We start from the raw sequence: 25,388 nt of genomic DNA on the forward strand, positions 1-25,388 counted from the left end.
GTTGCGCTGATTTTAGCATGCACCATGTTCCAAGCTACCTTTAGCGTGATGAAGGAACATTTTTGGAACAATTGGATTTGCTTTTTCTGACTGACAATTCAAAGTGATTAGCTTCTGCCTGTAAAGCAAAGTAGCTTTGGGGACCTCCTGTTCCACATTAGCATGAAATGAAGTGAAATGGTGCTGAGCACACACATTTCATACTCTAAAATGTGCATTCTTCATGCCTCAGCATGATTTTCCATAATCAAAAGCCAAATAAGGCATACGTACTCCCTGTGAACCGGCACAGAGAGCCCCTTTAACCTTTTCAACTATACAGAGTTTGTGTTGTAACCTTGAAGTGTCATAACATGTTGAAATGAGAATTTCCTGGAAGATTTATTTTCCAGTTTTTTTATATAGTGCTGACAGGGCAGATTCCCAAAGGAGTGGAGTCATACACACAGAAATATGGACATGGAAAACTGGTTTATGTGGAGGCTTTCATTTTTATCACAGTATTAAACACAGACTGTGAAGAGACCAGGGAATCCTTTTTGTATGAAGAAAAATAGACACAGGTATCAGGTTTTTCTGAGCCTTTTTGATTTATTTCTCATTTGAGTCTTTGTATAAACTTGGCAGACAATAGTACATCATGTAGTGCAATCACTTATGATCTAATCATCAAGTTTAAGGCACTTTCTCTCCTACCACTGAGTGGCAAAGGGATTTTCAATGGAAAGACATCCAATGTTGAGAACGACTTAACATTGAGAGGGACTTTTTGTTAATGACTTTACAAGAAGCTGCAGGAAAGGTTAATTTACAAGTTAACATCCCATCATGAATAGGGTCCATTGGGTGCATTGCATAGATCTGAGAATAAAAATAAATGTATTGTAAGTAAAGCAATCATTTGTTACACCGGTTTTCTCTCTGACACTCACAGACCAGCTACGTCACTGATTTCTATTCACACACGGGGCTCATTGCTCATCATACTTCTGACTCTTTCCAAGCGGATGACCAGTGAGTCTCAGTTGACTTTGCGCAACTGTTTCCACGAGGAAGATGATTATAGTGATTGTCATTCCCTCCGTATCCCTGACGATACAAATACAATTAGTGTGTCATATTGAGCGTCCCAGTGTTCTCATTTGGACTCGTCATTAAACCACTTCAGCACATGGGCTTTGTTGTCTGCCACCCAGTTGATGTTGGCTGTGGTCTTCTCTACGGCCTGGTGCAGGGCCATGGTGGCAGAGCCAAAACCAACATGGAGGTTGTCATCTATGAATTTCAGCAGCTGGACAAAGACAAAAAAACATACACTTGTTGCCTTTCTTTTGCTCTAAATCCCCTCAGGGGAATGCTGTGTTTATTTCAGCGTGGTTGTGACTGCGTGGGCTGTGTACCTCCTGTAACTCAAACTCTGTAGACAATCTCTTAGTGATTCCGTTGATGAGGCTAGATAAGGAAAATGATCTTCCTCCATACCTGATAGAGAAAAGAAAGATGCTGTTCACTTGATAGGTATCGTGATATAATGATGGAGCTTAGCAGAGGGAAACTGGGTTATATCCTGTTATATCCTCATTGAACATTTGTCTGACGCCAGATAAATGTCTCTGTAAACAAGAAAGACTAAAGTCTGATGGTGTGGACACAGGCTCAAAAACAATTCAAAACATCAGAAGCACTTAATATAGGGTTATTAATGCTTGTATGGATGCTCTTACTGCTTGAAAAGATAGCTCCATTTTGCTCTGACAAAGTTCCAGGCCAGCGGCATCCCCACAAGGTTCCGGGCGATGTACTGGATGGTAGATGTGGCGTCTTGCTTGCGGATTTTAGTTGGGTCTAGGGTGTACTCCAGATACCTGGCTCAGCCAAAACATGTTCTTACAAAGCAAGCTTTGCCAAAACACTATTTTAATACATTTGGTAGAAGATCATTTGTTACACTTGCTGTGTTGAGTGCATTTTCCTTTGCCATTTAAGGATGTTCCAACAGAAAAGAAAATCCATGGTTTTTATGTCATTGTCCATTGTGGTCAAAGTGGACATCAATGTAACGTAAAAGTCGGGTTACAAGCCGCTACTACCTTCTGTCAGTGTCCCTGTTTGCTCCCCGCTGTATCCAGCTAGCGCTCCTGCTAGCGCTCCGCTAGTTCCCCGCTTACATCCGCTGGCTCCCTGACAACCACAGAAGGTAGCGGGAGCAGCCCCGGCTCGACACCCGACTTGGGCAGAGGGGATAAAGGCTATAGCAGCAGCAGCGGCCAGTAGCAGCAGCAGCGCTAGCAGGAGCTCTAGCAGCAGCGCTAGCTCCTAGCTTGCTACAGCGGGGACACTGACCAGAGGTAGGAGCGGCTTGTAACCCGACTTTTACGATAACCGTTATATAGCGCTGTGCGTTGGTAGAGCACATCCATAGACGAGTGTCTCAATCACAAACTCCTCGAAGGTGAATACTCCCACAAATTTAGATGTCGCACGTACCTGTTCAGCAACCAAGGTGCTTTGGTGCAGGCCATGGCCGACCTGAGCCTGGAAGCTTCGGAGGCAAGAGTGGCGTTCTTGAACATTCTCCAGGCAAAGTCCCACTCCTCCACACCCCCGAAGGCTATGGCACTGCAGTAAACCGTGCCTTTCAAGTTGGGATGGATCCTGGTCAACATACAGGAGAGTAGAGAATGAAACCAAACACATAGACGCTCTCCCCACACATGCAGCCGGTGTGGAACCGCCCGTAAAACGACTGTTTTACGGGCGGTTCCACACCGGCTGTCTTTCTGTCTGTTTTTCTGGTGAATTAGCACAGCAAGTCAAATCGTGGGAAAAGGACATTTTCAAACACAATACGACACACTTCAACTGCTCTGTACTCACGGGTTGTGATGTGGATTTTCCATCCACCGTCTGTACCAGCTTTGGATCAGCTCCCTGCAACCCTGCACACCCATTCTGCAGGCCATTCCAATAGCATTGATCTGATTATACCTGAGAAGGGGGGTGTTTGAGAAAATGGGGGAAAAATGCAATATAGCATGACAATACCCAGTGTGAGAGTTTTGGAAAAGGTAACAATCTAAATGAAATATTGAATTGAATGGAATCACGTCACCAAATGGTAAGTCACCTGCTTTTTGCTTTAAAGAATACATCCTCTGGTATACAAATTCTTACTGGTCAGTGTGTCCTGTAGGTACTTTGGTCCAGTTAGCTGTAATCATCTTGAAGTGCTCAAAAAGTGGTTGGATTTGTTTCTTGAGGTATGGCTAAAATAAAAATATATATCAGCAGTAGTTTTTATGTCCAACTGTTTTACACTTTCCCTTCACCCATTTCTCCTGTTAGACTATGTTCACACTCAGAGGGACACAGCAACAAGCAACGAGGCCATTTCAATGGAAGCCAGTGACATGAATTCTTGATTGTTTTGTGAGGTCACAGTGACCTTTGCCATTTAAATTATAATAATTTCCTCCTTGAGCCTAATTGAATAGTTATGGCAAATTTGAAGGAATTCCCTTTAGGTACTCCTGAGATATTGCGTTCACGAGAATGCACCAGATGTATGGACGGACGACGGTAAACCATATAAGCTCCAGCCACGGTTATCGCCACATAAAAATGTTGTTGGCCAAGTGCTATTTAATGACACGACTATGGCAATGAGTGATTGATCAACTCTTCACACCGTTTCGGCTGGCCTTGCTTGGCCCTTCTGTTGCTTATTGATGCTTTGAGTGTGAACACAGCATTAGTATTCATAGTAAAGGAGTATCAACCTGTATAGCTCCGTAGACCTCAGTGCGGTCAAACATGAGGATGTAGTAGTCAAGGTTTCTCAGCGCGGACTCCCAGGGGATGTAGTCTCTTTCCTTGGACAGGTATTTGGTCGTTGTCAGGGCCAATGTTGTATTGATTATTTCGGCTCTACACAAAGGAAACCCATTATTTGCAGACATCCAATGTGTAAAGGATTTAATACTGAAGATCATTATTTGTTCTTTACCTTGCTAGGTTGAAGGCATCATCTATGATCTGGGCTCTGTTGATGATTGATAAGGCCTGAAAGAAACGACACAGACAAACAAGTACATGTTCAAATTCGTTACTGCTATTCATCTAAAAGTGGACATACACAAACAAAACCGTCACTGCACAGGATGAAAAACTTCCGTGATTGGGCATGTGACTCACCTGATGGTTGGTGTTGAGCAGGGAGAGGAGACGATCCCAGTTGTCAAGATCATAGTTCACCCTAAAGTACCCAACTACATTGGTGTTGGCCAGCACCCAGTCCTCTCCTGAAACTCTCATCAGAGAGTTGGAGTCTGATTGGAAATATTAAAGAATGTGCAAAATATTCAGTTAACTACATCACAGGGATTGGTCAAATCCACTATTCTGGTTGGAAGCCTTTTCTTCTGTAGCATTCAGATCAAATATAGAAAAGCAATGGGTGTTACTATGAGAGTACCTGTCTCTTGAAGGAGCCAGTACTGTTGCTGCTCCACGCCTGTCTTCATCCATTTGATCGGGACAAACCATGTGTAACTGGATCGACACAGATAAAGATGATGAGTGACAAAGTGGAACAATGATGGTTCCTAGCCTCTAGGGATCACAATGGCCGGGTCCTAGGACATAGGATGTCGTATATCTACAGATTTTAAATCTGTGATTTTGAGCGGTACAAAATACATTTAATTGAATTGAATGTCAGGCTATTGGTCGATCTTTCCGTTAGATTATTGGATGGTTTGCCTTGAAATATAGCACTTTTATTCATGGTTCATCCTGTTGTCATCCTGTTGACTTGGGTAATCCCCTAACTTTTTTTGTCATCCAGCCAAACCACATGGTTCACATTTGTGTATTTGGGTTAAATATTTCAACATTTATGTCACCCTCGTGATGTATTGTGAAACCTTTGGTGGTCTTCGTACATTTCGTCTACTTTTCATCACAATTCAACATTTCCAATCCTTCAGTGTATGACCAAATACTTGCAAAGCTAATAACATTCCCATGAGCCTCCGCTGTACCTTTTTGTTAAAATACATGGAACTTCAAGCTCAAACTTATTCCTACTTGAACTGAGAAGGCCTGTCCACAACAGACCCCGGCTCCAACAGGAAGTGTTTCTGGGTGATACTTCCTGTCCGGGTGTCAATAGTGACCACTGGGAAGCCCATCTGAAGAGTCCAGCGGTTCATGATGTCTTGAACAGTGTGAGGAATATGCATTCCTGGTGTGTTTTCAACGGCCTGACAACAAACAAAAAGTCGCAAGAATTTAAGAAGAAACACAGCCACAGACTGATTGCCACGTGACAATTACAGATTTGAACTGTACCGACCTGCTGGAGATGGTCCCACAAGTCTGTAGCCACTGTGTTGCCGAAGGCGAATGTGTTCAGGTAAGACTGAGAAGAAACAGCGACTCAAATTTAAGGTGACCTCACACACACCATAATGAATCAACCCCTCCCCTCTGGTAGGCGCTACAGAGCACTGTACACCAAAACCACCAGACACAGGAACAGCTTCTTCCCACTGGCCTTCACTCTGATGAACAGTTAATCAGACTCTTCCATCTGCACTATCTGCACTTTTTTGACTACTGTCTTTTTTTTTTAGTGTATAGGTATGATAAGCAAAATGAAATCAGAGTCAAATTCCATGTATGTGCAAACTTACATGACCATTAAAGCTGATTCTGATGAATGTGGTTTGGTTCTGTATCTAGTGCGCGCACACACACACACGCACACACACACACACACACACACACACACACACACAATTAAGTGATGAGGCCCTTTAACAGAGTTAATACTCACACTGAGTCCTTTGGCGAACACTGGCTCAGTGAGAAACTCTGACAGCATCCTGAGCACCGCCGCTCCCTGACAACACCAAACACAGAAACCACCAGATGTTGGCTGGTTTGAACTTCTCGTAACAGCAAAGCATTTCGCATCACATCCAATATATTAAAACAAGATGTTTCCAAGATGAGGCCACGGAGATTTTTTGGGGAAAAAGACTCATCATACTGAATATTATCTGTTTCAAAGGTGTTATAGTTTTCTTATAGGTGTTTGTGCTAAATGCATTTGAAAAAGAGAGCGATGATAGATCAGGTAAAACTGCCTATTAGGGGACAATAAAAAAAAAACAATCTCACAATGTATTGCCTCATTTTTGGGTATTTTCAATCCTCTGGGCTCCTTACTCAATACGAATAAATGACCATTTAAAGAAATGTGCGAAAGGGCAACATTGTAACTGTATGTTTGTATGAGATCCTACATCAGATCAGGTATGGGGATGTTGTCAGAGAAGCAAACCTTGCTGTAGGAGATGCTGTTGAACATCTCGCTGATCTGAGCAGGGGTCTCGACCTCCTCTTCTCGACGGGACAGCGGGTGGGACGAGGCCAGGGCATCCACAGCAAACACCTTGTGCACGTCGGACAGTATGATCTCGTCTTTCTGCAGCCAAGCAGAGGGACGAGTAAGTAGAGGCTTTCTGACCCAACCATGCCTTTAGGACGTCATTGATACAATTGTCAAGCCTGGCTCTTACAATGCTCCAGGTGGGCTCAGCGTGGTCGGCCCCGAGGTACTCCACGTATGACGCGAAGCCCTCGTTCAACCACAGGTCATTCCACCACTGCAGAGTCACCAGGTTGCCAAACCACTAAAAAATAAATTATATGATGAGCAAAGCGGTATAGACTTCTTCCACAGTAAACAGTCATGCCTCCGTTTAGCTTCAGGGAACTAATGTTCCCATGACAACTGTTGCTGTCTGATCGTGAGTTACAACGAGATATAACAAGCTTAAGAAAATTCCCCAACCACAGAGTTTCACATCACTTATGTCAGGCTTTCAATAGATCTAAAAAGGAGGCGGGACTAACTTGTCCCCAGGTGATGATCTGTCACCATTGAGGACCTTGGCTAAATGTATGTTTAACATTACTAGAGTGGAGCTGAGATTGAGTTTGGACCAAACAAGTGTCCTGCCCATAAACTCCTATTTCAACTGACTATAAAGTATGTTTTACTTAAACTGGATCAGATGGCAAATTGTCAGGAATATTGTTGCCCACCATGTGTGCGAGTTCGTGGGAGACGACAGTTGTAATTCTCTCTTTGTTTCCAGTCGAGGACATGATGGGGTCAAAGAGCAGGGCCGTCTCCCTGTATGTGATCAGACCCCAGTTCTCCATTGCCCCAGCATTGAAGTCAGGCAGAGCGATCTGATCTGGGGATGATAAGAAATGCATCAAAAATCTGAAGATTCTTCAGCTCTTTCACTTTACCTCATCAGGACATTTTCCAATAAGGGTAGACTGGTGAATTTGGCATTCATCTGATCCCAATAGATTTTCAGTTTATGGTTGTTTACCATCCACAAGGTGTATTTGATAGAAGAGGTTGGTAAAAATTTTAAAAAAAAGTGAGGTTGAAATGCTCTGGAATGGATCCCTCACTCCTGAGGGATCCATTTAACCCTTGAAGGTATTGAGTCATCGTCTATCGTCTAAGTATATGTCTGCTGACAACATGGATTTTAAATGAGCTTGAGCAGAGACAATAGAGCATATTCAGGAAAACATTTATGTTGTGCCGTCTCGCTTCTGCTTTTTAGCCACACTAAAACACGCTTACATGGCTCTAGGGCCATGGAATTTTATAAAGACATTCGTGGCCCTCAGGATGAATCATAATGACTTAGGTGATCCTCTGAGGTTTTCCCCTATTTGCCACCAAGAGGATGACATTTGTGGTTGTGAGTGAACACTGTTGGATGGATTATCATGACATTTATGATATTCACTTTCCCCTCAGGATGAATCGTGAGGACTTTTGCAGTCCCTTCATTTTCTATAAGGCACCATCATTAGGTCAAATTTCCACTTTGGTTAATGACCAAATACCTGCAGATGGTGAATACGACACATACCTACGAAACATTCACATTTTCGCATTGCCATTTAGAACATGTTGATTTTAAAGCTCTGCCGCGGTTCCAACTTAAAGCAGCGAATGTTTGCTCTGTCCAGTTGAAGACGCATAGCTGACCTACCTGACTTGGAGAGCGGATATGTTGCGTTGTAGTACTGCTCATAGAACTGAAGGATCGGCCCTGTAATGTTGAGAGCGTAGTCACCCTGTCTGGAATCTATGGCTTTTCTTCGAGCCCAGATTCGGATCTGCAGAGAATGAGGCAGCTTTGAATTGGTGCAAAAACTAATAAAAAAAAGGAATCCTTTAATTTTTTTTTATTCTAGGATCACATGAATGTAATCCAGCTGACCCTCATTAACACTGGTTGTTTGTACTGCGTTTGGTCTGCGATGCAAATGAGTTTGTATGCTGACCACACTGGTAATGAAAAAAGATGAAGGGAACAACAATGCCTTACCAACAAATTCTTGTTTTGGGTTGTTTTAATGTTAACAAAGTCACTGACAATAAACGCCAGCAGATATGTGGACATTCTCTCTGTGGGCTCAAACGTAGTCACTCTGACAGGCACGCCGTCCATGACAGAGTCTGCAGTGCCTGTTCGGAGGGGGGAAGAGTTAGACTCTGACACTCATTAAAGCATTAACAGCATCTAGTTGCTGATTTTCCCATAACATGTCCAAGTTATCAATTATTCACGTGGCCCTGAAAATAACTTGTATCACAAACACGTCATATCTTCCACCAACCACCATTTGTGTCGTTTTGCAATTGTGTTTTCAGTTTTTCTGTGACTTTCATACAATTATGCTTTTGCAACGACCCAGATTCTAAAAGAGATTTGTGACTAAACAAAAATTTGAAAAGGACTGGAGTTTTTATGTTTCTGAAACCAACCAATTTCCATGCCGTTGGACAGAGCCACGGTGTCTTGGTCGTGGATGATGGTGACGTTGAAGACGGCTTTCATGGCGGGCTCGTCGAAGCAGGGGAAGGTTTTCCTGGCATACGTGGCTTGCATCTGCGAGGTAGCAACAACTCTGCAAAATGTTCCAATGAAGCATTTACACAAAATAAACAGCAACGAGGCGGAATACTCCACCAAGTCCCACCAAGAGGAACATTGGAGCCGTGGCAATCAAGTCTTTCTGTTAAAGAGACAGTTCACCCCAAAATCAAATATACACATTTTCCCTCCACTTACCTGTAGTGCTATTTATCAATCTAGATGGTTTTGGTGTGAGTCGCCTAGTTTTGGAGATATTGGCCGTAGATATGTCCGCCTTGCATCAAAATATAATGGGACTATTTGGAACCTGGCTTGTGGTGCTCGAAGCGCCAAAAAAAACATTTAAAAAAACTCAACAACAATGTCTCTTTTCAGAAATCATGACCTGGTTACAAGATAATCGACACAATTATTATTTCCAGCACTTTACACACGGGAACTATTTTATTCCGACCCTGTATCACCGCGCAGAGGCAAGCGTGTACCTACAGTCGATACTGCTAGCTCACCTAGCACTGAGCTAACGTCACAGCTCAGCCAAGGAGGATACCGTTAAGCGTTACATCTCACGCTGTCACGATCCACTCGACCATGAGAAGAGTCACACTTCCTTCTGCAGGAAATAGGTCTTTGGCGCTTTGGGCACCACAAGCCGACTGCCGTATAGACCCATTGTAGTCGAGAGAAGGCAGACATCTCCAACACCAGGCACCAAAACAATTGATGAATAGCATTTCAGGTAAGAGGAAAAATATTTGGGGTGAACTGCCCCCTTTAAGAGCACAATGACGGTGTGTCATTATGCTATGTCACTGCTTACTTCCTCACACCATCATCGGTGTATTCACTCCTGTAGAAGCCTTCCAGGTCATCTGCCAGCTCCCCCTTAAATTCAGTGTGAAGCACATAAGTGGCTCCCACAGCTAGTCTGCTGCGTAGCTGAAGCACCAGAAACTCCGTCTTCACGACAAGCCAGGACCTCTGTATGGCGGGCGCGGCGGCCTGACCCAGGCCCGTCAGCACAGCGTGGTGCCCATTGAAGCTGGTGAGGTTCAGCTTGTTGCAGTGGATGATGAGGAGGTCCGTTTCATTCACACATCTGAAGACCACCGCTGACTTCCCGGTGAAGATGTAGATGCCGTCCTCTCCAGGCTTCAGTCGGGGCCACAGGGTGACATTGTAGGAGACGGGAACAAGGGCGACTGGGAGTCTGTAGCGGTCCCAGGGCTCCTTCGGGACGAAGGGGGTGGTGAAGGGCACGCTGGTGCTGTCTGTTGCTCCGTCTCCAAGACTGCCTCGATGATTGGCCCGTTCCTTGTCGTAGGCGATGGACAGAGCTATAATCGTGACCAGAGCAGTAACCGCCAGCACGAGCAACCCGAGGCCCACATTTTTACTGACATAGTAGACTTTCCCCATGTCCGACTCAGGAGGGCGGAGAGGAACTCTGAGGGGTCTCAGTCTGTGTTTGTCCAGCACAGCAGGTCTCAGATAATGGCTGAGCTATGAACATGGCAAAAAAGGCATTTTCATATGACCTAAGGAGAAATGGAAAGATGGGAAGACCTGGGTCATTTAGTCTGCAACTCAGCAGCTTTTAGAAAAGGTGCACGATCAGTGTGGTTTAAAACTGGCATCGCAGTACAGCGTCATAATCACATTTTAGACATTCATCTTCAGTAAGTATAATAGACACACATAACCAGCATCAATAAAACAAGGTTTTAAAATGTCTGCCACCAGAAAATCTAGAAAACTTGTACTTTTGCATGCAGAGACAGAGACAGAGAGTAGACAGATGGCTTTGGATGAAACATGTATCACATAGTTCACTAATACTAAATTAAACCTGTGTTTGTCTAACTGTTTACTCTTCAGTCATCTCTATTGTGAGTGTTTGCTTCAATGCAACACATCTGGCTTGTATATATTGTGTGTAAAAAAGAGGCCTGTGCTTTCAACCTGTGCTGAGAGGATGAGTGTGTTTCAACTGTAATTGTACATTGTAAATTACCCCGCTGCGGAACTAATAAATTATTAGTTAGTTATTATTATTTTATCTTATCCTGGTTTCCAGCAAGCAGCCTTATTTGTAAATATTAATAAAGGTATTATGACATAGTGGCCTCTAGTTTCCACCCCCATGCTGCACACATCCTTGATTGCTGTCTGTGATAAATATCTATGTTGTAACATATTTCCGCTCAATGTATTTTCCATTTGACGGTCGCCAACTTTTCTTTATTTTGGTTGAAACAATAACCATCAGGGCGGAAAATTGTCAGGACAGTATTCAGGTGTTCAATTCAGTTTATTTTGTATAGCCCAAAATCACAAATAAAAATGAATCTCTGACGGAATCGCGGGGTGAGTCGCCCTTGTAAATATCGTGAGCATCTGGATTATTTTACAACTGAGAATGACTCGGAAAGAAACCGACCATATTACTCCTGTACAGCCATCACAGTTGTCTAATCGATAATTAACATTTACAGCTGACATCTATCCTTGACATTCTTCAAGTTTGCAGCAGCCTGGCCTTTTATATAAAGTCCCAACTCATAAACCGTAGATCATAAAGGCTCAACACGGATAAGAGATCTAAATCACTTTCCATTTTCAGTCACTGCACTGGGGTCAGATGTAGGAAGCACTTTATTCCTTGTGTCATTCGAAGTACAAATTCCTGACTAAGCATTCTCCCTTTCCTTCCTATCTGATTGCATGTGCACACAGGTGTTTCCTCTACAACATCTTCATGTTATCATCGTACATGTGGGAGAACACGAGAAACACCCAGAAGTGTCGGCAACCGCAGCGATGCCAGCACATCTGCTTGGTCAATAAAATACATTTCCTCCAGACCAGTATTTCATTTGTCATAACTGTGTTACGTTTATATTTTCTATAGAGAAAAGGTTTGATGACAATTTCTGCATTGTACAGAAAATTCAATCTTTGACTCAACCCATGTTTATTCTTGACTTTATGATACAAGCTTCAGGATCGAGAGAAGCTACAGCTAAAGATAAGATTATTTTTTTTTACATAAATCTACATTTGGCTTTATTCGCAGACCGATAATTCTCCATTGGATTGTTACGATGGTAAAAAAAAGTACAAAGCTTTAAATACAATTGACTGAAGCACTCCAAAATCAGCAATAAATGAAAGGATCAAATAATAAAATCTGGATCCACTTCATCAGAGCTATCTAAAGAGCAATGAGTCCGTCAGGCACCAAAGGAAGTAAAAAATAAAAAAAGATCTTCCACACGCTGATGTTGAAACTCATCACTCAACATGTAGCCTCCAGAGCATCTGGAAATGATGGATCTGAATCTGACCAAACTCTGCAAACCAAGATCACACAAACAAAGACATTCTCGGACCCCCTCTAATAAACATGGCCTCAGCCTTTCGGCTTCATGCAGCGTCTGAAAGCTGAAAACATCCCTGGTACGAAGGCAGAGGGCTATAGCTACAGAAGCAGTGACGTTGAGAGAAAGACAAAAAACAATAGAAAGCTTGTAATACCATTATTGTCTGCCTTTTTTAGGCTAATTATTGTAGGGTGTATGTCCTCCCCCATGATTGTTAATATGTATATTGAAATCAATATAATTAATTAATTTAGTATTAATTTATTTAGTAATTTAGTATGTAAGCGCTTAACCACACCATATGCAAGCCGCTAACATGCTAGTTAGCTTTAGCAAGAGTTTAGCTGCTGCTTTTCTCCACCAGGATTGGATTTAGTCGCTGTCTTGTTTCGTTATGGGGACTAACAAAGTGAATTGAAATATAAGTCTGTCTCTTGAAAGTCTGTATTAGTCATTCACAGAACGATGTGGAGAAAATGTTTAAAAAAAGAAACAAATCTAGCTTTAGTTTTAGCTTATGCTAGCATGTGCTTGGGCTAGGGCGCTAGGCTTTGTGTTTTGGATTAGTTTTCAGCGATTTTTTTGTAGTTACTTCATGTGGATATGTTGTTTGGACTGAAATGTCTATTACACGGTAAAACAACAGATAGCGAACAAATTAAGCTCTTCAACAAAAATGTTTCCCAAAATATGTAGTTCATGCGATTTGCCTTACATCTGTCATCGTCTGCTTTAAAACAGATTTGTTTTTGTATTACTAATAACAGGTCAAGTTGGACTCGTCATAACATTTAAGTAGCCCTCACCGGGTACGTTGCAGATATACAACCACAACGTGTCTGTTCCAGGTGCAGTCTGTGCTAAAAGTTAAAAATGATGTCATTGTTTTTCAAAGTGAAGCGCAATCAATTCATGTTGATAGCAGGGGCGTTAACGAGCCGACAGAAATCACACATTTACATGGAGTACAAAATGACAAGAAGAGAGCCATGCAATGTTAACAGACTGTGTGCTTTCTCATGGGTCAACACCAGCACAATGACTTCTTTGTTTGCATGAGATTATAAACATGTGCCACGCGCACATATTTTGACATTTTGGACATCAAAATCTCAGCAGTTAGTAATGGTTGGGATATTCTGCTGTTGGCACGTGGACTGTGAATTAATAAAGACATCTGGGAAGGACTTAAACTAGACACCTGCCTTCCACCGTAAAACTTAATCTGGTTTAGATCGAGAAATCCATCATCAGCATGACTCACTAATTTTGTTGGCCTGGTTTTCGACCAGATTCCCTGTTAGTCTTATCTCAGGAATGTAGAATACTTTTTAGCACGCTTTACGCATTTTCGCTCTACCTGCACATGAACCTGTGACCCACACTATCAGCTCTGTCCGTCAATATGTTTGCATACTGCTAAAACAGTGGTTACCAGCATTGTTATGGGTTGCATTTGAATCGAAACCAAAGGCCAGTGATCATTTATTTTTTATAAACAGCATTCCCCAGTGGACGCATTCTGCTTCCACTGCATTCAAGCACCATCCGTGAACCGTTAGGGAGGAATCCCAATCCTCAATTTCTCAATTCTGAGAAACCATCTTCGGCTCAACAATAAACCAGATGCCAAAAGGCACCGGCTGGTAATATCGGACACAAAACTGCAGCTAAAAGGAGTACTCGGCATGCAGCACGTTTGAAACGTTAACATGGGGGAGAACAGTACATACCAAACCTTGTGTAGCTGGACGTCCACTGCGAGCTCTGATTTAAGTCTGCGTGAGACGCAGACGTTGAACTGGAATGATCCCGCGGCTGATGTGAAACACTCGCAGTCTGTATCGGTGAAGGTGGATGTGGGAGGTGGTGAGAGCCGACCATACGTTTTTCTTGGGTATGTAGGGAGGTAACAGCTCCCTCAATTCCTCCCCTCCAGTCACCCCCCTCAAAAAATCCCTGAATTAGTGAGAAGGGGGGTTGAGCTGAAAGACTGCGGCTGTAACAACAAGACTTTGTGGTTGAGCAGAAAGAACTCAGATCCTCAGGGAGGTACAGAGTGTCCTGACCGGTTATGCTGGTACAACCCACACCGGTGACTCTGCATACCTGCTGACGAGGTTAAAGAAACTCCAAGTTGAATGAGCGACGCACAGCCTTGGGGGAATGTATTTTCATTTATTTAATTTACACCAGCGAGAACTGTCTTTGACACAGGACAGGTTTGACAGGAAGGAGTAGTGAAACTCTCCCGCAGGTATGGCTAAAAATAACTTGGTCACACAATATTTCAACACGCTTCATACAAACACTGAAGGATCCAAAACAACGGGGCAAAGCTCACCTGTTGCCTCTCGGGAACAGATGTTGGCGAGACCGTAACGCGGCACATTAGAACTTGGCGAGAACTAGACGCCATTTGCATTTGCCGCACTGAGCACAAGCTGCACCCAGGAGAGCCGTAATGTCATTCGCAAAACTACGAGGATGTCGGGACACAATATATTACAAGGAAAGGAAAACAAGTTGCGACAGGAGAGCAGAGGAGTCTAATCCCAGTCTCCCTCTCCCCCCCCCCCCCCCACACACACACACAGGAGATAAAGATGTGTTTCAGCAATTACAACCCAACATTGAAGCCAAAAGATCCGATTACGGTGAACTGGCCGAGTCCAACAAAGCTCGCTCCAGACAGAGGGGAAAGTTTTCAATCCCCGGGCGGTACGACCGCTGATGAATGTCAGAGATTTGGACGAGTTGTGCAGGAAAACAGGCACTGGGCCAACGCGGTCTTTCTTTCAGAGGGAGTAGGAAATCCACTGGAGAAATAAAAAAAAACAACACAGAGATAGAGAGAATAGCAGGAAATACGTATATATTAAAATTCCTCTGGATGCGTTATAGAATCAAACTTTACATTATTGTGCGAATCCTTTCGGCCGGGCGTTAATCTGTAACTTGTGCGCAGCAGAACGAAAAAAACAATCCTCTGCTTGCTGCCAGTTTAGGTGAGAAGAAAGGGATGAGGGGAGAGAATAAGCTGCTGTGGTCCCATTATACACATGGAAAACCTTTTCTTCTTCTTCGTCTTCTTCTTCTTCTTCTTCTCTGTCGTAACAACAGAGCCGGGTGGATTGGGGATGTGTTCAGAACGGGGAGAGGCTCGGCACTTTGATATTGAGGTCTCCGATGTTGATGTTGCGGGGAATCTCGGGCAGGTTCATGTTCTTCACGGCGGAGACGGCGCGAGCGGGAGCCGCCGACAGACCTCCCTGCCGAAAAACAAAACGAGGGAAACACCTTTAAAGCCACCGTGAATCTGGATGCGATTACAGCGTCTGCTAAATTATTGACACATGTTGTTTTTTTTCTATGGGGGAAAAAAACAAAACTCCTGTAGGACTACTGCCAGGAAAGTAGGTTATAAACACCTTACTAATACACTTTGATTGTTTTAGTCCACCTACAACATATTGGACATACTTAACCAACAAACATTTTCAAAGTATGCCTTAGATTAGAGACAAAGCTTTTTATGTGTGTTTTTTTCTTCGTACCCGGTCACCATTGGTTAGTTAATGTCACAACAGTAAGAACATCAGTTTGCATCAGTTTTCTTTGGGTTATAGATTTGTGATACGTGCAAATTAGCGGGCTGTAGAAGTGCTGGCAGGCAGCTTCTGTTACCTTTGAACAGAGTCCCACTCACTGTTTCACCCAGTATTTATGCTAAGCTAGACTAGCCGTCTCCTGGTTGCAGCCTTATATTTATTATGCATACATTATGGCAAAATAAGCCTATTTCCCAAAACACCGTAATATTGACTTCTTGACTCGGAAGCTGCCGCTAAAAGCAGTTAGCTTAACGATCAAAGAAACGTGACGAGTTTCACACCAATTGTCTGTATTCAGGCCTTGGGGAATCCTGCTGCATGTCTGTCTTAAGCGACACTCAAGTGATGTCACGTGAGTCGGCTTTGGTTGGGGTTGAAGACTACAACTGAAAAGGTGGAGTACTCCTTTAAACATTTGTTATTTTCTTAACAGTTGTTGTTGTTTTTACTTTTCATGAATGTCGCTAGCTAGCTCGCTGTGGGAAGCTGATGTTCACAGGCCTGCTAAGCTCTGATTGGTCAGTTGTTTTCAACAACATCGACCCGTTTGAATCACCGATCATATCCGAGATGCGGGCGGCGATTCAGAGGGTCTGCTACCAGGCTAATAATTACGGTGGTGCTAGTGTTTATGGCATGGCCCTCTGACTGACCTCGGACTTCTCCATGCGGTTCTGCAGCTCCACCTGGGCTACGATCTCGTTCATGTTGGTCTCCAGCACCATGCCTCCCATCACCACCTCCTGCAGGATGTAATGGACCTGCAGACGGACAACACGCGGCGGTTCAGTCACTGGAACAGGCCTCTTTGCGATGCCGGCTGCAACTCAACATCCAGAGCACATTGTTGGACGCAACAGAACACTTTGAATGACGCCAGATAGAAACTTTAACAGTGGAAAAATCCGCAGCCAGATGCCAGAGGTATTAAAGGGGTGAGATGTTTGGCAGTTCACAATCCTGCACCCAAACAGTCCTCGGCCAGCGTTCCCTCTAAGCTGTGTGCGTGCGCGGCCGCGCAGCCCAGTCGAAGGGGCAATAGATTTTTCAGACCGCGCACACAATTTTTTTTCAGGGGTTAAAAATCTTTTTTGCGCCAGTGTTTCTGAGATAGGAGTGAGCCATCTCCACAATAATAAGATCTTTGATGTGCCGTGTCGAGTCTTCTTGGCCAATCAGCGTCCCGTTTCTCGACATGCGCTCTCTGTACCTCTGCTAGCGCTCTGCCTCCGTTAGCACCCCCCACCCCCGCTGTCCTCCTCCGGGCGCCAGGAGCGAAGCTCGCCCAGAGCGCCACATGAGCTCGGGCCGCCGCTGTTCAGGCTCCTCTTGGCGGGCCCTGCTCCAGCAGCTATAGGCCTCCATGGCGAAAAGAAAGGCAGAGCAGGCGCCCCAGAAAAAGGTCTGCCTAACGTTCAACATGAGTGGCTAGATGAAATAGTCCAAACTGACACAGGTAGGATGAAACTTTCAGACATATTTAAATATGAAGAATATGAAGTTATTAAATTGTTTATTTAGGCTACCTTTAGGAAAAATGACACCATGTCAATTTAATAGGCCTATAATTATTGTTAAGCACTGCATTAGCATTTTTCTTTCAATGAAGTTCCACTTAAATGTTGTACCTGCTGAGAAATGACTAAACACCTTTGATACTTTTATTTTTTATATATATCATTATCAGTCATAACCAGTGAACCAGTCATAACCTCCCCTTATTGAAGTTCAACAAAGATCCTTTAAGTTCAACTAAACTGACTGGTAAAACACCATCATTAAAATGTTCCCAAAGTCCAGCCATTATAAAGGACATTGAATAAATATCAACCTTGTATACATATTGATGCATTTGCTGTCATCTCTTTGAATCCCCTATGGCTAACGCAGGCTTGTGGTCATTTTCGGCAGGTCGCGTGGTTGCGAATTGCTCACAGTGCTGAAATGTGCGCTCAGGAAAAAAATTAGAGGGAACATTGTCCTCGGCTCATTAAGGTTTCTCCGATACAAAAAGGGGACGATAGAGGCACAAAAAGCAAATGTTGGAGAGCTCGGTCTCGTCTGTAACGTCGCTCTCGTGGCTCACGAGCAGTTTCACTCTCATACACAGAGTCGCGAGTCCTGTGGGCAGAGAGTATTTTGGGGGAACATGAGACTTCTGATGCAGAACTGCTCTCAAATTGAGGATGATAAACTAGAGCAATCATGCCTGGAACCGCTTTGTAATCAGCAATGTATAGTATTCCATAAAGCCTCGAAAAAACAAGAAAAAAGAAGAGCAGCCTTAATCTGTAATCTGCATGAGTCCAAAATCAGAGTTTTACGACTCGACGCAGGGAAAAGCCTTCTGAAAGCTAAAGGTTTAAGTCTTGAGTAGAACTATTTCCCAATTCCACCTTGGGAACATTCCTCAGGCCAAACCCCACTGCACCACATGACATCAATTTCCTGCTGGGAAAATGCAATCAAGATGGCCGTATGGACGTGTGCGTATTAGCCTCCTGCAACACTCCGAGCTCAGGTCCAGGTGGAGAAGAGAAGAGCCCCTCGTTGTGGTCCTTTGAAAAAAGGATTCTTTAAAAATCCATATTGTTTACAAGGGGAAGCCTTGAACGCCGACGGTTTGGACATTTCCAAAAACAAAAGAAAATGCAGCTCTCAACACAGGGGAAACTGCCGAGCAACGCAGGCATTTCAGAGCTCCTTCAGCATCTACCGTATGATGTCAGGGGCCCAGTTTGATTTATAGTAGTAATAAAATATTTTCTGGGCCCAAACACGGAAAGGAACTGGATCAATTACAGCAGCTGTTTCTGAAAAGCAGCTGGCTGTGTGTGGCGCACACACACACACACACACACACACACACACACACACACACACACACACACACACACACACACCATCATGTGAGCCGTTTACTGAATATGAAAAACAAAACCATTTATAACAAACCTCCACTGCAGACTTGGCACACATGCAGTAAACATAATGGAGTAAACATGAAGCAAACACTCCCATGGTTTTATACAGATACCATTGGGCTACACACTGGGCCAATAGGCTTTTCATTCAAAAATAATAAAAAACTCAGCAAAAGATTTTTCTTGGAATACTTTTTTTTTTTACTCACCTTGTCCATGTGGAATATGAGGTCCAGCTCACAGACGTTTTCAAAGCATTTATCCAGCGTCTCCACAAACACCTACGAATGAAGAAGAAGATCTGGACAATCAAAAAACTCCCCAAATGAAGTTCAAATGTTGTTATTGTACAGAGGAATATTTTCAAAGGTGAGACTGGAGATTTTAATGATATTTATGGGGTTTAAAAAAAAGAGAAAAGAAACGCTGGATGTCCTCTGGGATTGTTAATTGGCATAGTGCTTATAAATCTGCAGAATCAGTGAAGTGAAGGAAAGACAAGCCACTGGTTCTGTCTCATACTGAACATTTATAAAAAACTACAGAAAATGCAACTGATTTAGCAAATAAAATCAATATCGATGATAATATTCCTAAATTGCAGGTTGTTTAGTGAAACTATTCCTACTTTTGTAGGGCTTTGTGTTGGTTACAACAAGATTCAGACGGACATTGTTTTAACTGTCTTTTATTCCACGTGCCGTAAGTCTCCTTTATTGACGATGACGCCGGTTTGCTGCTGATAAATATCTGATGACAGCAATCAGTGGTAGGTCTGAGCAGGTCGGTGGCATTGCTTGGACTTTTTAAGAGAACTAATTGTTGTGGGTGTGAGTGAGTTACATATCTTGTGAGCTATCACAAGTGCAATAAAGACATCTTTATTATTCTTTATTGCTTACCATCTCACCCAGAGAGATTTCCATCGAGATCAGCAGAGTTAGGTTTCATTTCCTCAGTTCCCAGACATTAAAAAGCAACCAGTGAGGACGCAACGGGTTTGATTCCCCGAAATGAGTCAGATGCAGCATAACGTAATAGAAAGGAGCTTGTTAAGCAGCTCGAGGGGGCGAGACAGAGAGTCTTCTTTTCACCTCGGAAACCCTGCGCCGCCACAAATGTGTCTGCAAACAGAGTAGAGGCTGACCTGGATCAGGTCCAGGATGCCGAGCTCACTCTCAGACGAGTCCACGCAGAAGACAAAGTAGAGGGTCGCGTAGTGCCGGTAGATGAGCTTGTAGTCGGAGCCGCCGATGAGACTGCAAGAAGATTACCCACACAAAAAATGAGGCTACCTTACAAGAAAGTTCCAGCATCGCGCCGTGTGTAAATGAGACTGAAACAAATAGGTGTTTGCTGTAAAATCTCACATTCAGGGTTCTCTATGTAAATTAGTTGATGAGAGAAATGAAAAAAAGTGTCTGAGTCCACATCCACTCTGTGCGTTTTGCCTCCATCTAGTGGATAAAGTTGTGCTACTGCAGCTGCAGACAGCAAACCAGACTGAGGAAGTCCACACAGATGGCCCCGGGGTGTATAGTCATGACTCATGTGCTTCAGTCTCAAAACACACCTCTCTCTTTCTTTTTTTGTGATGCACATGTGGTACAAATACGTGCTCCGTTATTCCCTTGTCAAAGTGCAACTTTTTTTTGTCCAGAACGGAAGCCAAAAACACCAGTACTTGCCTTCCACCCTCCAAGAAGTTGCAGACGTTGTCGTCTCTTTTAGACACCAGATGGAAGGTCTCTCGAATGATCTGCTGCTGCATCTCCTCTGCCTGCGGGGAAACACGTGGCATGGGCTGTTAAGTGCCGACCATTCTGGGAAATGAAAGTCAGTGTACAGCCATTGTTTTGAGTGATATTTCATTCTTAACTCTAAATTGGCTGATACAGTAACATCCCGTCATGTGATCAAACTGAAAAGCCGTTGGTGCATTCGTAAATTCCCACTCATAGCAAATGATGATGTTTAGGGTCACGGGATCTGGTGACGTGTGGCTAGTGGTGGAGGAAGTATTCAGATAATTTACTTAAGTAAAAGTACTAAGACCACAGTGTAAAAAAAGAAAGAAAAGTAAATGACTTATGTAAAAGTATGTAAGTATAATCAGGAAAATGTTTTTCAGGAACAAAACTGTAAAAGCCCTCAATGCAGACAAATGCCCTTGTGACTTTTATGCCATTATATATAATAATTAGATCATTATTATACATGCATCCATATACAAACTGGGTTTTACTGATGTAGTTGGAGTGGAAGGACTGCAACTGTGATGAGTATTTTCACTATGGAGTATTCTGCTGATAATTTCCTCCCTTAATTGGTTGATCTATTGGCTCAGGGACCTTCAGAATAATGCAACCTTATCGTGCAGGTAAATGTAGAGTACAGTACTTCCACCGCTGCTGCTTGTTTACCTGCACTGATGAGCTCTAGTTAGTCAGTGATTACTACGAACTAAGCCCTTAAGTAGTGACGGTGTATTTGCACAAAGCACACAAGCTACGTGTGTTCGACCCGTATAATTTTGCTGAGGGAAGTATACATTGTTATATATTATGTTACAAAGAGATATGTTGGCCTGAATAAGAGAAACTGACACTTAAAAAAGGGGCTGGATTAGCTGTTAGCTACGTTTGCTCCCCTACAGTAAACCATTGCAAGCTAGCGCCAGCTTACGTTATTTATACTACACGCGCGCATGCGCACACACACACACACACACACACACACAAATAAATATATATATATATATATATATATATATATATATATATATATATATATATATATATATATATATATATTTAAAACGAGATCTTAGTAACATTTGTGATGGGGAGTATGCACTAGCTGACAAAAGCTGACACCGCTCAATGAGTAAATGCAATGAGTAAACGCAGCAATAGCAATTACTGCTAATGTTTTGAACAGCGACCCCACAAATACTTACAAAATACTGGTAGAATCTGATCAGCCGCGGCTTTCCGTGGTTGTTAAATATCAGGATGGCTTTAATCATGTCTGTTATTTGGTGTTGTCGAATGACAATATAGAGTTATTGTTAAAATGTTACAGTTTTGACTAGTTAGGTTGCGTTAGCTCGGGTGCTAAAGGGCTCTCTCAGCTGCCGGATGAGCTAATTGCTTACATCCGGTTGCGTCTCCACATTCAGCAGCCGACCTTCAACGGACACCTTTTAGTTTTTTAGTTCCGGGCCAGGAGGAAATGAAGATGCGCCTTCGGGGCATTGTTAGAATCATGTAAACAAGCATATGAAGATCCGAGTTTCTCATTTTCCATGTTAATGTCATACCCCAGGATGAGGCTAACACTTGGACCGTGGACACAATCTACGGTGATCAATCAGTCAGAAATAATCATAGTTCAGATATTTATGTATGTCTGGGTAAATGTAATGATGATTGGATTTACAGTATACTTTGTGGCTGTAATTCACTGTGTCCCTGCTTCCTATACACATTAGTAGAATATGTCCACTACTTCTCTAAACACATTGGGTAGGACACATCTTTAGACTTGAGACACCATCAAATATATTACAAGCGCCCTGAAGTGGAGCAGTTTATTGATGCTCATTTCATTTAATGATTTTTTTCTTCTTCCATTAAGTGTAAAACCCACTGTTGAGGGTTTTACACTGTTCCTCTTCCTCTGTGCTTTCCATGTGTCATCTGAGTTCTGAGACTTTTCACCGCCACGTTACATAATTTTGCAGTCTTTGTGACTAATGCACCAGCAACTGAGGCACCACGCTAATTACTGGACCCTTTGTACCTTTGTCTCTGCCGCTGCGTTGAAATCTCAAAGCAGTAACGTCACATTAGCTGTACCTTTCTGTGTCGTGACCAACAGCAGTCGGGGAAAATGTGAATCGAAAGCAACGGTGTGTAATGTAAAAAGCAAGAGACTCCAAAATCAATAAAGGGACCGTGATGATACGTTGACCCTTGCCAGCACTCTTGAGCAAATCCTTCCCTCATTGCATTACAAACTACGGCCTCCCAAGTGGTTAATTTAATTTGAAATCCATGATGGCCACCCTGTGAAACAAAACATAATTTAAAAGGTTTTCACACATTGAAAGGCAAGGGGCCTTTTTCAATGAAGACATCCTGATGCGCTGTAGAGGACATGTGAAAACAGCAGAGATGTAAAAGATCCAATGAACAATGGCTGAATGCAATGTATCATGAATCCTTTTGACAGTGCGTACGCAGCGTGCCAGGTCATCGCCCACCGGGACACTTGAATGGTACCGAACCACCGTTAATGTAAAGTTAAATGTCTTATTTTCATCTCAGCAAGAGGTAAAAGGCCTTAAGTTGAATGTCCTGGGGCCTTAGTTTCTGCCATGTTTCTAAGTGGACTTTATGCGCATGCATGTGTGTGCTCATTGGCGAACTATTTGGAGATTACTTTTACTTCTTGACACCAAGGGGATTTTGCGTCTTAGTGATTTCATTTCGGGATCTACCTATAAAGCAAGGAATCCCTTTGTCTGTCTGTCTGTGCCTTTCCCTTTCACCGTGAGTCCATTTTTCCGTTGTGAAACTTGATAGAAACTGATAACGCTAATCATGTTTTCCGTTTGCAAAATACTGTCGCTAATTTAATCTGTGCCGTACTGCATAACTGAGGTGGAAATACTTTTGCCAAGTGTGTTTCAGTGTTGTTTTATAACCGCGAGTAAACCCGACCTGAATGCATGTTTTCAGGGTCGGGTTCAGTGATTTGGGGAACTTTTGAACCCGTTCTCTAATTTGAAGTGGTAGAAAAAGTACCCCAAAATGTTTCTAAAGTAAAACTAATACTGGGCTATTAAACGTCCCCAATTCCGACAAAGAGAGGCATTATCAGCACAATGTACTTAAATGTACTACCAAGTACACTATTTGGTTTGGGACCCCTGCAGCGATCGCTTCCTTGAGATTATGTTGTAAAGTATTCTTCACGTTAAGAAGTAGAAGGTTATGAGGATATTCCTCTGTGAAAGTTGACAAGAACTTTGCTCGAACTTGAACTTGTTTCTCTGAGTTCTCTTCATGTTTGGGGGAGCAGTCGTGGGTAAGCGGCGTGAACAGGAGGGGGCCGAGCACACGGCCCTGGGGGCCTCCGGTGTTCAACACTGGAGTGCAGGAGTTTGGGCTGCCAATCCGAACTGCCTGGGGTTTGTTTGTGAGGAAATCTAATCACTTTGAGAGTGAGCTAAGTAATTAGTAGACTATAGAGCTGAGTTGCATATTTGTAAGAGTTTTGTGGCTGAGTTATTTCAGGGTACAACGAGTGAGAATTAACATACAACATCTAAACATCATAATGCATTTCAGCTGTTTGAGACCTTTTGTAGATGGGAGCCCCAGGATGCCTCATGGTGAAGTCTGGTGTGTTTTTTTTAACCTTGAACCAGATTGTAGGCCTATTCCGTGGTGTTTCTGACATGACTTGGGTGTATACAGGTGTATTGAGGAGGACCCGAGGAAGCACAGTGGGTGTGACATTGTTTGGATGAGCGTTTTCCACAGACATGTTTTCAACAGACACCGCACGAGCAAAACGGGAGAAGAGTATGGGTCATCAGTAGGAGATCTACAGTTTATGGGGTCGACAACCTAAATCTACATAATGTCATACCTTACCTATCAGATGGGGGTTCCTGAGGCAAAACTCATTGGGTTATCTTTGGGTCTACTCTCAGTCCACCTGGGGTATTATGGAGCCACAACCACCCCACCTCCGCCACCAAACCAGGCCAGCTGACACCCCGCACTTCTGCGTGATCAGAACCCAGCGACATCCAAACCGCTGGACCGCAATTCCTGTTCTGATTTCATATCCATTAATTCTCTGTTGTATGTTTTTCATCATTAGTGCAAGCAAAGCCACCCGGGCTGTTGTCTGCATATCATCTATTATTTCCCCTCTAAATTCCCTTCCTCCTGCATGAGCACAGTGGAAAACAAACAGACGCTCATTAGCATGTGTGACCCGTTGGTGGTAAACAGGCTTATTTCCACATGAGTGCGGTGCGAGAATGGATTCCACCGGGACAGTCGAGGTAGGTGGGCCCGCCGGCTGCCTTCATGGGGACTTTAATGGGGACTTAACAAATGCAAGTGGACAGGCACAACATTCTCTGGCACAGGGAGGTCATGTTGGTACAGTGAGCACTTGTTAGAGGGTGACTCACTGTATGCTGGACTCTTGGGTGGCCACCGATATTCACTTCAGTTTTTAATGCGCATTTTCTTTTGTCTTCCTCCCTTCAGTGCTAATTGTCGGATTGTGACGGATGCTTGAGTGCGAGTCTGCCAGAGCTGAGGTAATGTGCGGCGGTCGTGTAATGCCTCTGTGCTCCTGCTCTGTGAAGTGATGAAAGCCGTCTGTATTTACGGGGATAATCAAAACCGTCAGGGGGCTCTTCTGTGGGCGGGTTTTTGTTTACCGTCTCGC

The 25,388-nt window shown here is 43.4% G+C and overlaps 2 protein-coding genes across 4 annotated transcripts; both read right to left on the reverse strand.

The window, feature by feature from the left end:
• Positions 1-577: 577 nt before the first annotated feature.
• Positions 578-10,406, reverse strand: LOC306735702 (aminopeptidase N-like; the record flags this gene model as incomplete). Its single annotated transcript, XM_079217205.1, has 20 exons — positions 578-1,291; positions 1,401-1,482; positions 1,725-1,865; positions 2,488-2,655; positions 2,878-2,988; positions 3,175-3,266; positions 3,780-3,927; positions 4,007-4,062; positions 4,195-4,328; positions 4,475-4,551; positions 5,089-5,264; positions 5,357-5,422; positions 5,840-5,905; positions 6,350-6,493; positions 6,588-6,701; positions 7,117-7,271; positions 8,097-8,223; positions 8,436-8,575; positions 8,876-9,018; positions 9,808-10,406. 20 exons carry the CDS (start codon positions 10,404-10,406, stop codon positions 1,139-1,141), a joined length of 2,892 nt encoding a protein of 963 aa, XP_079073331.1. The 3' UTR covers positions 578-1,138.
• A 4,130-nt stretch (positions 10,407-14,536) lies between these two features.
• ap3s2 (adaptor related protein complex 3 subunit sigma 2) lies at positions 14,537-21,999 on the reverse strand. Of its 3 annotated transcripts, XM_079217208.1 has the most exons (6): positions 21,868-21,999; positions 20,597-20,688; positions 20,056-20,167; positions 19,118-19,189; positions 16,638-16,745; positions 14,537-15,642 (listed from the first exon to the last, which is right to left on the reverse strand). In XM_079217208.1, the coding sequence occupies exons 1-6, from the start codon at positions 21,934-21,936 to the stop codon at positions 15,517-15,519; spliced, it is 579 nt and encodes a 192-aa protein (XP_079073334.1). In that variant the 5' UTR covers positions 21,937-21,999; the 3' UTR covers positions 14,537-15,516. The 3 variants fall into 3 exon arrangements, with proteins under 3 accessions (XP_079073334.1, XP_079073335.1, XP_079073336.1); XM_079217209.1 differs by lacking the exon at positions 19,118-19,189; XM_079217210.1 differs by lacking the exons at positions 16,638-16,745; positions 19,118-19,189.
• Positions 22,000-25,388: the final 3,389 nt, after the last annotated feature.

Source organism: Taurulus bubalis (assembly GCF_910589615.1).
Source record: "Taurulus bubalis genome assembly, chromosome: 4".
NCBI lineage: Eukaryota > Metazoa > Chordata > Actinopteri > Perciformes > Cottidae > Taurulus > Taurulus bubalis.